Raw genomic sequence first — 13,805 nt, 5'->3', positions numbered from 1 at the left:
ATTTTTTTTGTAGGGTTTCTGAACATGATTTTAACTATTAGCTGCCCAGAGCTAAATAAATAAATGAAGTCTAATATTATACCCATAAGCTAAAACCAACTCAACCACAAGCTTTCCTCTCATAAGATAGGTGATAGATAGATGGATGGACGGACAGACAGACAGACAGACAGACAGACAGATAGATAGATAGATAGATAGATAGATAGATAGATAAAAAGTAGGGGAATCCTGAGAGAGGCTTGACACTCTTTAGCATATCTACTTCCTTTCTAAGAACCTACAAAGAAATGTATTATATTTCAGAGAGATCCTTAATACATCTTGAAACTTACAGGAAGTTGTCGGTTACTATGAAGTTACTGAAGCTGCTAAGAAGGACCATCTTCCATCTGTTCTGCTAATTCTTTCTAAAATCTACCTAGGCTGGTGAGTTTTTCCCAGTTACTCAGGACCTAGAAAGTGCTTTGTGTTCAAACTGATTATTCTCTATGGTCATCTTACTTCCTGGGTGGAAACTAAGAGGTGAAGTGGCTACCTGCAACTTTTCAAGTCTCATCTTTAGTAGATTTTTTAAAAAAAAACCCTGAAAAGTTGAATTTAGCAAGAGTTCCAGTGAGTGGAAAATTCATCCTGGATCAGGAGGAACTTGGGAGTTATCAAATCAAGCATCTTCAGGTCATAATCCAGGCCAATTGCTTTAGATCTGTAAGGGTTGTTACAATCTCCCAGAAGATAAAAAGTCAAGTCACGAGGCTTCCCAAGTAAAGCAGATTCTGAACGTATAAAAACCAGTCAAGACAAAATTACTAGTTTTATGGAACTGATTCTTTCTCTGCCCCAAAATGAGAAGAGAGTCCAGACAATTAAAAACTTATTGGTGCTTTGTCAGTGGCTTTTAGCCTAGCTTATGTACTAAATAATGAATAAATTCAACAGAGTTCTTGGTTTCTGCCCTTATTGTTTGAGACATTTAAAATTGCAACTGATAAATACCAACTGATTGAGGAAACACAGAACCACAATCCTGTTAGCTCTACATAATTCACAAAGCACCCATCCGATCCATAAAACCAGGGAAAGTGAAGTCCGGTGTTCCATATAATTAGAATGAACATTATATCGCCGATTCTCTTTCCCTCAAGTTAAGCCTAAACTGGATAACTCAAAAAGGATGTGCTGGGTATTTTTTTTTTACTGCTCTACAGAATAGCATTCTCTTACCAGGAGTTCCTCAGCATAAAGATCAGGAATGGATTTCTCTTAAAACTATTTGCCCACCAAAGAGAACTTAAGATGATTCAAGGCCCGGAGACTAAAACATATGAAGAACGATTTCAGGAATTGGGTATGTTAGAGAAAAGAAGGACCATGGGTGACACGATAGCAGTTATTCCAGTGTTTGAGGGGCTGCCACAAAGAAGAGGGGGGAGGTCAGGTTTTTAAGAAGAGACTGGACAGTCACTTGTCTGAAATGGTATACTGTCTTCTGCTTGAGCAGGGGGTTGGACTAGATGACCTCCAAGGTCCTTTCCAGCTCTGTTCTGATTGACCACCATTTTTCTCCTCTGTGGAATGGAACACGGAGAAGGGGTCTGGCTGGCTGGCTTCAGTTCAAGGTGAAGATCCTCCAATCTGAATGAACTGATGGGGGGACATTAGATATCACTTTTTTTCAATTGTACAGCAAAGAGAGAGATTGTTTGACATTGTGGCTAGGGATTTTTCAACAAGCAGAGATAGAGGGGAAAAGTTTCTTGAACATTTTTCCTCCCTCCCCTCCCCGCCCCCCCCCCCCCGCATGTTAGCCTGATACTGTGTTAGGTTTAGTAATAATTAAATGGTTTAGTAAGAACAAAGCCATAGCTTTCTCATGACTTGAGTTTTGGTTCTATGTTCATATGGCAGCTCATTGGAATTGATTGGATAATATCTGTGATTATTGACTGTGGGCATTAGATGGTCAGACTTATTTTCATAACAATGGTATTTTATTTTGGTTTATATCTCACCCTGCTGAATATTGGGTTCTCATAGATTTATATCATTGGTAATAATAAGAGCTGATAAGTGTTCTCGTTCGTTGTGTGTTTGAGCGCTACTGCCATCTGCTGGGCAGGGACGAAACTATTCCTTATACCCTTTTTCAAATTATAGGAGGGTTTGTTTCCATCTCATGGTAAAAATCAAACAGGTGTTATGGTTGTGCTTCTTTCTAAGTCAGAGATCCATTTAGGAAGGTTGCAGTGAATCTCAATGGCATGACATTGGTGAATTTAGATGAAAGTATTAATATTTCTCCTCTTGCAGATTTTATTAACAAATGCCTGTAGGAGAGGAGCAAATTCTAATATGATCAAGGATTCTTTCATCGGAAGCAGCCCTTTTTATGTGTTACTTAATTGAGAATGCAAAGTATCCAAGAAAAGCTCTACCACTACTATTATGTCCATTCTAGTCTGTAAATTTGCTAACACATTCAAGAAATATCCTTCTCAGTGTATATTTCAGATTGAATTTCTTACCAAAAAAAAGTGTTTGTCATGGCTTAGGACTGGCAACGATACAGTACTGACATGCCACACACAACCTATGAGTTGATTAAGGTCATTGACTGAATCCCCGTTAGATGCCCTGTTTATTTATCATGAGTATTTGGACAATCGGCAGAAAGATAGAGGGATTCAGTTACTGTCAGCCTTGCAAAGCAGCACAAACAGGAAGCACATCCAGAAGTACTAGCTCTAACTTTATCGTAAGATTGCATTAACAGAACCTGGCAAGTCTGAAAGTACATCTCCCCCCCCCCCTCACCTTTACAGTCCAAGAAACTAGGGAAGGTCGCTTATGAGATGTTTGCCACCCCCATATTCCCCATATTCCTCAGTTGCCACTTGTCTGATAGTTGCCTAGTCTGCAGCTCTTCCGCTTGTCTCTCGAGGTCATCCCACATACCGTTACAGTGGCAATGGATGCACTGTTGCAAGATCTGAAGGATCAGAACAGAACAGAATAGAGTAGAGCTGGAAGAGATCATGGAAGTCTTCCTGTCCAGCCCCCCACTCAAGCAGGAGAACCTACACCATTTCAGACAGGTGACTGTCTAGTCTCTTCTTAAAAATCCCCAATGATGAAGCACCCACAACATCTGGAGGCAAGCTGTTCCACTGCTTGATTGTCCTCACTGTTAGGAAGTTTCTCCTTAATTCCAGGTTGCTTCTCTCTTTGATCAGTTTCCAACCGTTGTTCCTTATCCTGCTTTCCGGTGCTTTGGAGAATAATTTGACCCCCTCTTCTTTGTGGCAGCCCCTCAAATACTGGAATACTGCTATCATGTCACCCCTGTTTCTTTTTTTTTCTTTAGACTAGCCAAACCCAAGTCCTGCAGCCGTTCTTCATATGTTTTAGTCTCCAGGCCTTTGATCATCTTAGTTGTTCTTTGAATTTTTCCCAAAGTCTGAACATCATTTTTGTGGTATGGTGACCTGCAGTATTCCAGGTGTGGTCTTACTAGGGTTTTATAAAGCAGTACTAATACTTCTCGTGATCCTGATTCTTCTGTTTATATAACTCAGAATTGTATTAGCTTTTTTGGCTGCTGCTGCACACTGCTGGCTCATATTCAAGTGATCGTCCACTAGGACTCCAAGGTCCCTCTCACAGTTACTGTTTTTGAACCAGGTCTCACCTAACCTGTACTTATACTTTTGATTTTTCCTGCCTAAATGTAAAACCTTGCTTTTTTCCACATTAAAGCTCATTTTGTTGGGTAGGGTACGTTGTTCAAGTTTGTCAAGATCTTTTTGGATTCTGAGCTTATCTTCTGGGTTGTTGGCTATTCCTGACAGTTTGGTGTCATTTGCAAATTTGATGAGTTCCCCTTCTATTCCCCCATCTAAAGTCATTTATGAAGACATTAAAGAGTACTGGATCTAAGATGAAGCCTTGTGGTACCCCACTGCTTACTTCTCTCCATGTGGATGTAGTACCATTGAGGACCACTCATTGAGTACGGTTTGTCAGCCAGCTACAAATCCATCTGATGGTGATGTTGTCTATTCCGCCTCTTTCTAGCTTACTGAGAAGTAGGCTGTGGTCTACTTTATCAAATGTCTTACTGAAATCTAAGTATACTACGTCCATAGCATTTCACTGATTTACTAATTTAGTCACTTTATCAAAGGATCAGGTTAGATCAGGGGTGTCAAACTCAATTTCATTGAGGGCCACATCAACATTGTGGTTGCCCTCAGGGGGCCAAGTGGGTATGGCCAGGGTGGGCACAGCGTACTGGGTGGGCATGGCTAGAGTGCGTATGGCCTACTGGGTGGGCATGGCCAGCTCTACATCATTGGCATCAAGGGTGCCTATGGGGGCCTGGGCAGGAGTGGGACAGATCTGGGGGTCTCTGGCAGAAGGAGGATCTCTGGGCCAGGGCCAATGCAGCGGGGGCCGTTCCCTCCCTGTTTCCAGGATGGCTTCGTGGGCCACATGAAACCACTTTGCGGGCCAGATCCAGCCCCCGGGCCTTGTTTTTGACATGTCTGGGTTAGATTATCATGGAGAAAATCTTAAGTAGTCACTAAGAGTCAACAGCAACCTGATGTCACATAGTCAGTTAGTCGATCAATATGGCAAAACTGCATGGCACAATCTTCTTTTGTTGCCATGCCCCGATTTTCTAAAGCTTTATTGTGGGAGATCTATTTGGCTGCTGTCTTGTTCATATTAGCACCAATTTTGCTTTATTGTTTGTTTGCCTTCTCTGTTGGGTGTAGTTATTTTCTTGTCTAATTCCTAACTGTTATGTGGTTGACATTATTTATTACCTTGCATTTCTTTTTAGCTTTGTTTTTTTATGTGAACATCTCAAAAATGCACTACACACATAAGTCAGTCAAATATATAAAGCAAGAGAAAGCTTGTTCATTGCCAAGAAGAATAGGTAACCTATAGTTTGTATTTTCAAGTTATTCGCATGAGTTAATCAGGATCAATTTTTGTTCATTTCTTTATTGGATGTTTTGAAAGAATATAAGAGTACAGGTGGTACAAATAAGAAAATCAGATGCACATAGAAAAAGGTGGGATAAACAACAAATCTGAAAGATAATAAAGCTAAGATATTCCAATATGTCATTTGATGCTTAATGGTATTATAAGATACTTCATATACATTTTCTGTCACAATCCATTGATATTAAAGGATAGATATTGCTGGAAGAGAAAAAAACACAGCATATCAGATCGTGATTATCTATCTCCTTAGGGAGGAGATGAACCTATCCATCAAGATGGATCCAGAATGTCCCCTGGAGAATTTGCTTTACCTAAAAACTAAGACAAGAAAGGAAACACAGCCTAATTCTAGCCGTGTGGGGGCATTAGAAGTTGAGTAAGGGAAACATGTTATGGCTTTTAGGAATTCTCATTTATGAATCTTAATTCTGATGTATGAATACCTCAAAGCTTGAGACATTTGTGTAAATACACAACTAAGCACCATACAGCATCAAGCTCAGAACTTTAGCTTTAAATAATTTAATTGCTGCTGGGACATGGTTATTACCAAGTTGACTAGCACATCAGTAATCAGAAAGGATGATCTTTAAGCTGTTATTTAAACTCACTCAGTTGGCTCGTCCAGAGGTTGGAAGATTGAATGCAAACACTTAAGTACTTACAGGTTTTAGCCCACTTGATAAGTCTCCCATTGAAATTCCAACTAATTAGAGTTTTAAAGTGCTTTCATGAGAGCATTAAACCTTCATTTTAGAGTAAATGGTATTCCTTAGAGCAATATGGTATTAGTGCTTTGAGGCATCAGTACATACCCACATGAGATATAGATGGAATGGCTACATCACTGATATATAGGAGAACAGAGATAAGGTGAAAAGCAAAAGGTGGAATTCTGGCTTAGCAAAAGCCTCAATATCATTGATGTGCAAATTAAATAGCTTTTTGCTGTGGAATTAAGAAGAAAAACTAACCATGGTCAGAGATACTGAATTCAGCCTTGAATTAGCTATTATTGTTCCTACATTCCTTGTTTCATATAACGTAAGATCATGAACTTTATAACATTAATGTGCTCGTCGTTGTCAGCCATTCAGCCATGTAATTAATTAAATTAATTTGTTTAATTAGTGTGCTACTTGCAACTATTGCCAAATTGATTATATATGTCCTCAGTATGGGCTTAGCCGCTATGCTTGAGGACAGGCTTTATTACAACCAGGTGAATTTTTTTTTTAAAAAAATTGCTTACTTTTCATTAGCATGAAGTATATGTATTTTTCTTTTTTTAAAAGGGGGGGGACCTACAAATCGTAAATATTGAAAGAGAAAAATCTCTTGATGAAACTGCTGAGATTAGAAAGAAAAATACTTGCAAGCACTGTGTAGGAGGCAGCCTGTGAACTCTAAGATGAAACCATGGAACACCTGTTGTTTCAAATAGATTGTTCATACAGGGACATCTTGTGAAGTCTAAGATGAAATAACTCCAGGTTTTTGTTTTCCATTATTAACCATCAAACAGCGTAGAGCACAAATAAAAGGTATATGTCATGTTTTCATTACATCAAATGTTTGAAATACCTTGAATTCTTCCCTTCTCTTAAAATTACCTGACAGGTTGGGGGGAAAAATGACTATTACTACTGTCAGATATATCATTTTATTATTAGATCTCTCTTTTTTCATATTACATTTGATGAAAAGTTATACGTGAACCTATTTTAGCTGAAACAGGGTGCACTTCCGTTCTCAATTCCCACAGGAAAAATATTTTACTGTTCTCCAGACAATATTATTTTTGTTGTTGTTAGTTGCGAAGTCGTGTCCGACCCATCACGACCCTATGGACAACGTTCCTCCAGGCCTTCCTGTCTTCCACCATCTTCTGGAGTCCATTTAGGCTCACACCTACTGCTTCAGTGACTCCATCCAGCCACCTCATTCTCTGTCGTCCCCTTCTTCTCTTGGCCTCAATCTTTCCCAGCATTAGGCTCTTCTCCAGTGAGTCCTTCCTTCTCATTAGGTAGCCAAAGTATTTGAGTTTTAGCTTCAGGATCTGGCCTTCTAAAGAGCAGTCAGGGTTGATCTCCTCTAGGACTGACCGGTTTGATCGCCTTGCAGTCCAAGGGACTCGCAGGAGTCTTCTCCAGCACCAGAGTTCAAAGGCCTCAATTCTTTGGCGCTCAGCCTTTCTTATGGTCCAGCTTTCACAGCCATACATTGCAAAGACAATATTATTAGATGGATATTAATATATTTTTATTATTATTAGGTGGTTATTCATATATCTTTAAACCTGATTTTTTTAAAAAAAAAGTATAGATCAAAATTTATTTTTTGGTAAGAGGATGAAGTTCAGCTGCTGCTAAATTTGATTGTATCCTGACTTCCTTCCTCCTCTCTTAGCTATTTCCTTTTGGGATAAGATTGATTATTAGTACATTCAGGATTTACCTCATTGATATGATGATGGTGATGATGGAAGGGACTCTGGAGGTCATCTAGTCCAACCCCTGCTCAGGCAGGAAACCCTATACCATTTCAGACAAATGGCTGTCCAGTCTCTTCTTAAAAACTTCCAGTGTTGGACAGTTTGTCCAGTTCTGACAGCCCCGCCCCCACCCATGCAGCCATGTGACCACATTTTGGGCATTTGGCAACCAGTAGCACTTACATGACCATTTTTTATTACGGTTTTGCCAGAAACCTGTTTTTAGTTTTGGTTTCTGGCAAAAAAAACAACACACACACACACACACACACACACACACACACAATGACCCATAGAGAACAATGGGTTGGCTTAATGACCACGATGTTCACCTTACAACTACAGCATTTGCTTTATGACTGCTGCAAAAAAGGTCATAAAATTGGGCACGGACATATGATGACCTGCTTAACAACCATCATGTTTTATAACCAAAATATTAGACTCCATTATGGTTGCAAGTCAAGGTTTACCTGTAAATAAAAGAGCTCAAATATATATATATGTCAGATAATATGAATTGATGCCATCCAGTCAGTCCTAGGGGAGATCAACCCTGACTGCTCTTTAGAAGGCCAGATCCTGAAGCTAAAACTCAAATACTTTGGCCACCTAATGAGAAGGAAGGACTCACTGGAGAAGAGCCTAATGCTGGGAAAGATTGAGGGCAAGAGAAGAAGGGGACGACAGAGAATGAGGTGGCTGGATGGAGTCACTGAAGCAGTAGGCGTGAGCTTAAATGGACTCCAGAAGATGGTAGAGGACAGGAAGGCCTGGAGGAACGTCCATAGGGTCGTGATGGATCGGACACGACTTCGCAACTAACAACAACAACAACAAAACTGTTGGCAGTAATCAATTCAATTCCTAAAGATAGGATTTGGGCACAGCGGGCAGCACCTTCTGTTGATTAAAAACTCTTTATTTTCGATGATGACATTTCGTGAAAGCACTTCAGAATAAGTGAGATTCCCCACCCACCCCGGATGTCTCCTTATGCCAATCCTTACCCAGAAGGACATGAGGCAAACTTCAAACTAGCTTCTCTTCTTTTTTAGGATTGACATTAATATAGAGTTATATTATTCAGAATTGGCTAATACATCCTTTTCAGAATTCTTTTGTATTTATTTTGGATGGTACAAAATGCAAGTAGGTTTAAGGCAGTTTAAGTCTTCAAACTTCGGTCGTGTATTCTAGAAAAAGTATCGGTTATTCTTTTTTTCTTTTCTTTTTTTTAAAAAAAACTGTACTCTTTGCTAGAAAGCTTGCTTACCTTGTCCACCAATGAAAAATAAACAATACCAGTATAGGGCAAACTAAGGCCTTTAAATATCTGTGAATTATTTTTCAACCCTCTGCTGCCTGGAAAGAATAAACAAAAGCTGTCACAGATTAGGTCCATGGGGCTGTCAATGCAATTTAGTATTTTGCTGGTAGAGTAAGTGGTAATTATGTACTCACTGCTTTAAATATCTGTAAAGCTGACGTGATTCCCCTTTTGCTTTCTGGTTCCCAAATTTGCATTTATAAAAACTCAATTCCTCACGCATGGTCCAATCCAAATGTTTTAAGACTGATGAGTTCTGAGGAACCTCAAGTATAAAACTCATTAGGTTAGGAATTCTGACCAGTTCATTAAAGAGCTTTTAGGAACTCTGACACCTTAGATTTTGGTTCAAATGGGTGCTTAAAGAGTCATTTCTGGGCTTGATTCTTTTACAGTTTTCAGTTATCTTGTGGGGGGCGGGGGAAAGGAAATACAATTTTCAATTCTTCACTACTGCTATCTTACAGCCCGGTAAGTTAAAAGAGACCCAGGATCTTCCAAGTGATTAAAGTTCAGTCACTCCCTTGCTATGGGAATAATTTTGGGTGGAAGACTATTGCCTTTCTAATCCAGATTGGTGTTTCTTCTTCCTAAACTGTCTTGGTGGGACTGATGAGGAGAAAGCTTGCCAGCAATTGGCCAAGGTATCTGCAGAAATATCTAGAAAGATAGCTAGTTTAAGCACAGCTGCTATTTAATATTAGGAAGCTAACGGGGTATAGTCCTCTCGATTATTAGTTGCATTATATTTGTCTAATCTTCTTGTGACATAAAAAGAAAAAGGTAAAGGTGTCCCCACATATTTCACTCCACTAGTCATTGTCGACTTTAGAGGGTGGTGGTGCTGAAGACATTTCTGTGGTCTTGTGACCAGCATGACATCACCGAGTGCTGTTACCTTCCCACTGAAGTGGTACCTGTATATCTACTTGCATTTGCATGCTTTCAAACTGCTAGGTTGGCGGGAGGTGAGGCAAGCAGTGGTGGGATTCAAATATGTGACCAACCAGTTCTCAGTGTGGATGCCGCTTCCGGAAGTCCATTCTGGGCCTGGGCAACAAAAAAAATTAGCTACCGGTTCTGCCAAAGTGGTGCGAACCGGCTGAATCCCACCACTGGAGGCAAGAAATGGGAGCTCACTCCATCATGTGGCAGTTGGGTCTCAAACTTGGGCTGCTAGCTTTCCAGTCAACAAGCCCAGCATCTTAACTGCTGAGCCACCATGCCTTCTTCTGACACGGTCAGGATTAATAGATTTCCACATACCTTTATGAATTTCAAGTATATATTTTTAAAAAATAAATAAATAAATAAAGGTTTTGCTTTTTGTACCATGCCTCTCTGTCTTTTGACAACTCATCTTTGACCATAACTCAGTCTTTAGAAATTACATCTAGATTCCAATAAGTTGGTGTGAAAGTAAGAATTCATAGAATGAATGATAACTGCTCCTACAGCACAGGTTGGCGATAGTTGCAAGTTACTTTCCAGCGAATGATAACGATAAAATCTGGAATGGGCTTTGGGGGGGGGGGAAATGATGCAATGTTCTACAATATATATCTTTCTCCCATATTGCAGTGAATGCAATCTGGAGAAAAATATAAATATAGATTTTGTTAGGTGACAAGATGGATGGGTGAGAATAAAACAATGCAGAAAAAGTGAGCCATGTGGAGAACCAAGAATAGATTAAAAATGATGATAGTTTGCTCAGCATCATTTTAGAAGAAGGTTTGTTTTGAACATGGGCTTTTAAACATACATTTTTGAAGGAAAGGAATGAACATAAAACCATGATTGGTTGTTGTTGTTGTTGTTGATGATGATGATGATGATGATGATGATGATAATGCTGGAAGGGACCTTGGAGGTCATATAGTCCAACCCCCTGCTCAGCTAGGAAGCCCTGTACTATTTCAGACAAATGGCTGTCCAGTCTCTTCTTAAAAACTTCCAGTGTTGGAGCATTCACAACTTCTGGAGGCAGGTTGTTCCACTGATTAATTGTTCTAACTGTCAGGAAGTTTCTCCTTAGTTCTAGGTTGCTTCTCTCTTTGATTGAAGGTTTTAAAGAGAATTAGTGAAGGTTTAAGGGTACTGATGGAAGAGAATACTGTAACTCAGGGTTGAACTGTGGGGTCCTCTCTGAACTTGTTTTCTTGCAGACATTTCATCACCAACTATGTAACATCATTAGTGTTAAAAGGAAGTGGGGTTTGCTGTCTTAATATGAGGGTAACGAGAGGCTCATAATGTGGGCAGACCTAAAGGCAATGTGAACCTAGAAGAAAAGGAAAGTGGTAAAAGAAACAAGAATAACAGCAGAAAGGTTACAAGAAGAGAAAGGATTAAACCTTTTACAGAAAAGAATAGATGGTAGGATAGGAAAATGAATGGGAAATGGACGTAAGGAAAGAAAGTATGGAAGCTGCACGGAACAGAACGAAAAGAACTATTTTACGAAGTGCCACAGATAGATGTAGAGTTATACTAATGGAACATGAAAATGGACTTGATGGAATAATAAAAGAGGGTTTGGATAAGAGAAGAGATAAACATACTCGTCCCAGCTTCTGCCCACCTAGCAGTTCGAAAGCATGTAAAAATGCAAGTAGAAAAATAGGGACCACTATGGTGGGAAGGTAAAAGCGTTCCGTGCCCCTTTGGCGTCTAGTCATGCCGGCCACATGACCACGGAGACGTCCTCGGACAAGCGCTGGCTCTTCGGCTTTGAAACGGAGATGAGCACCGGCCCCTAGAGTTGGAAACGACTAGCACGCACGTGCGGGGGAACCTTTACCTTTTTATAATGGATAGGGATGAAGAATTAGTTTGGTGTAGTGATTAAGGCATCAGGTTAGAAAGTGGGAGACTGTGAATTCTAGTCCCATCCTAGGCTCAAAGCCAGGTCTGTGACCTTGGGCCAGTCACTCTGTCTCAGGCCTGGGATGGAGGCACTGACAAACCATTTCTCAAAACTTTTGCCAATAAAAGAGCAGAGACTTCTGCAGGTAATTACCAGGAATTAAAAAAAACCTGACTTGAAGGTAATATAGGTAGATGTGGATACATAGATATACAGAGAGAAAAAGTTAATTGGCAAGAGAACAAAAGTCTATTTCTAATGACAGAAGATAGAATTTCAGTTGAAAGGTTGATTAAACTTGCACTCTAGAACTTAAATTGTTTTAATGCCGTCACTAGCATCATCTAGTACTTGGGTCTTAGTAATAAATGAAAAGAATATGAAGTTACGCTGGATGTCACGTATACATAAAAAAGTACAAAGAGTCACAGGAATGTCATTGCGTTGTCATTTAAAACTTGAAATACATCAAAGATCCAGTAATAGTATTATATCCAGAATAAATATGGGACTAAAAAGTTTCATTTAGCATTTGAATAAGTATTGATGTGATATTTATATTGCTTGTAGTCATTTTACAAGAGCTAAAGTGCGGTAGACTTAATAGCTTATTGTTGTTAGCAGATGGTAGTTTATGATTGTTTTTACTTTTATACCTTGTATTTAGCTCTGGGAAGTCGGGGAGGGGGGAAGGGGAGGGGGGGAGGGTTGGGTTGGGTTGGGAAGGGGAGTGGGTGGGTGGGGAGGGGTTGTTTTGTTAAAGATAAAATGTATTGAAAAACTTTTCAATAAAAAAACAGATCCAGTAATAGTTTTAAAACTAATCGAGCATGTGGATAAGAATCACTGTATCCCTTTTTTCCTCTCTTGTTTTGAAAAGGTCTGTCTGCAGATGGTGGTGCCAAGCGACAAGAACATCTGTCCCGGTTCTCCATGCCAGATCTAAGCAAAGATTCAGGAATGAACGTCTCAGAGAAGATGAGCAACATGGGAACTCTCAATTCTTCTGTGCAGTTTAGAAGTGCCGAATCTGTCCGGAGCCTAATTTCAGTTCAGCAGTACCAAGATGTAGATGCCAACCTACACAATCTTGCCAATCCCATTGGATACAGGGATACCTCATCACATGGAAGGATGCACCAGAGCTTTGATTATGAAGGTGGGATGGCAAGCAACAAATTGGCTGGACCGGATAACATCAGACATCCCCCGATGAGCGAACGCACGCCCAGACGAACTAACATCCGAGACGACGATCGGCGTTATCGCCCCCACAGGCCCCGACGGTCCAGGCGTTCCCGTTCAGATAACGCTCTTCATCTCACGAGTGAACAAAGCTATAAGCTGAAAGAGAGGCCCTCCCTACGAGCCAGAGAGGACTACGACCAGTTTTTGCAGCAAAGAAGTTGCCGGGAAACCATGGAGCAGAACACCCGGAGGAACCTGTATGGCCAGTGTCCCAGGACTGTCTCAGACCTGGCTTTGCAAAATCATTTTGGCGAGAGATGGGGACCCTACTTTGCCGAATACGACTGGTGTTCCACGTGCTCCTCCTCCTCCGAATCTGACAATGAAGGCTACTTCCTTGGAGAACCAATTCCGCAACCAAGCCGACTGCAGTACGTCACCAACGAAGATCTCCTTCACAAATACGGCTCGTACAGCATGCCTAAGTCTTCTACACTGGGTGGTCGAGGACAGTTACACAGCCGAAAAAGGCAAAAGAGCAAAAACTGTGTCATAGCGTAGCCGCGTGGCCCCAAGCACAGTGTTAGAGAATGTAATTATTTCATCAACTTGCACTGCTGTAGGTTTTCAAGCGCTTTGTATTGTAACAAAACAATCCAGGCAAAACAGGGAGCTGTTAAGAGGAGGTCATAGACAAAAGGGTCTATAAATAGTCATAATTGTTGGCATGGTGAATATATTTTGCACATTTTATTTGAGGGAGGGAGGGATAAAAATTTATTTTAGCATGTTATAGTTACAAATTTACCTCCTTCCCATAAGTAGCTGCCATCCATTTAATACCCCGTTCACCCATATGTTTTTAGCTGTTTTCTGTAATGAGCAGTTAGCTACTCGTTTAATCT

The 13,805-nt window shown here is 40.3% G+C and overlaps 1 protein-coding gene across 1 annotated transcript in view; it reads left to right on the top strand.

The window, feature by feature from the left end:
* The window catches only part of PRICKLE2 (prickle planar cell polarity protein 2), a gene marked incomplete at its 3' end in the record, with an annotated part of 347,101 nt that extends 333,640 nt beyond the window's left edge, over positions 1 to 13,461 (top strand). The window contains exon 9 of the mRNA XM_083355977.1: positions 12,593 to 13,461. Within this exon, the coding sequence (XP_083212103.1) occupies positions 12,593 to 13,461 (869 nt within the window). The remainder of the gene's footprint in view (positions 1 to 12,592) is intronic.
* Positions 13,462 to 13,805: the final 344 nt, after the last annotated feature.

This window comes from Vipera ursinii, assembly GCF_947247035.1.
Source record: "Vipera ursinii genome assembly, chromosome: 2".
NCBI classification, from domain to species: domain Eukaryota; kingdom Metazoa; phylum Chordata; class Lepidosauria; order Squamata; family Viperidae; genus Vipera; species Vipera ursinii.
The sequence above is the reverse complement of the archived record's forward strand: the minus strand, read 5'-3'. Positions and strand labels throughout refer to the sequence as shown.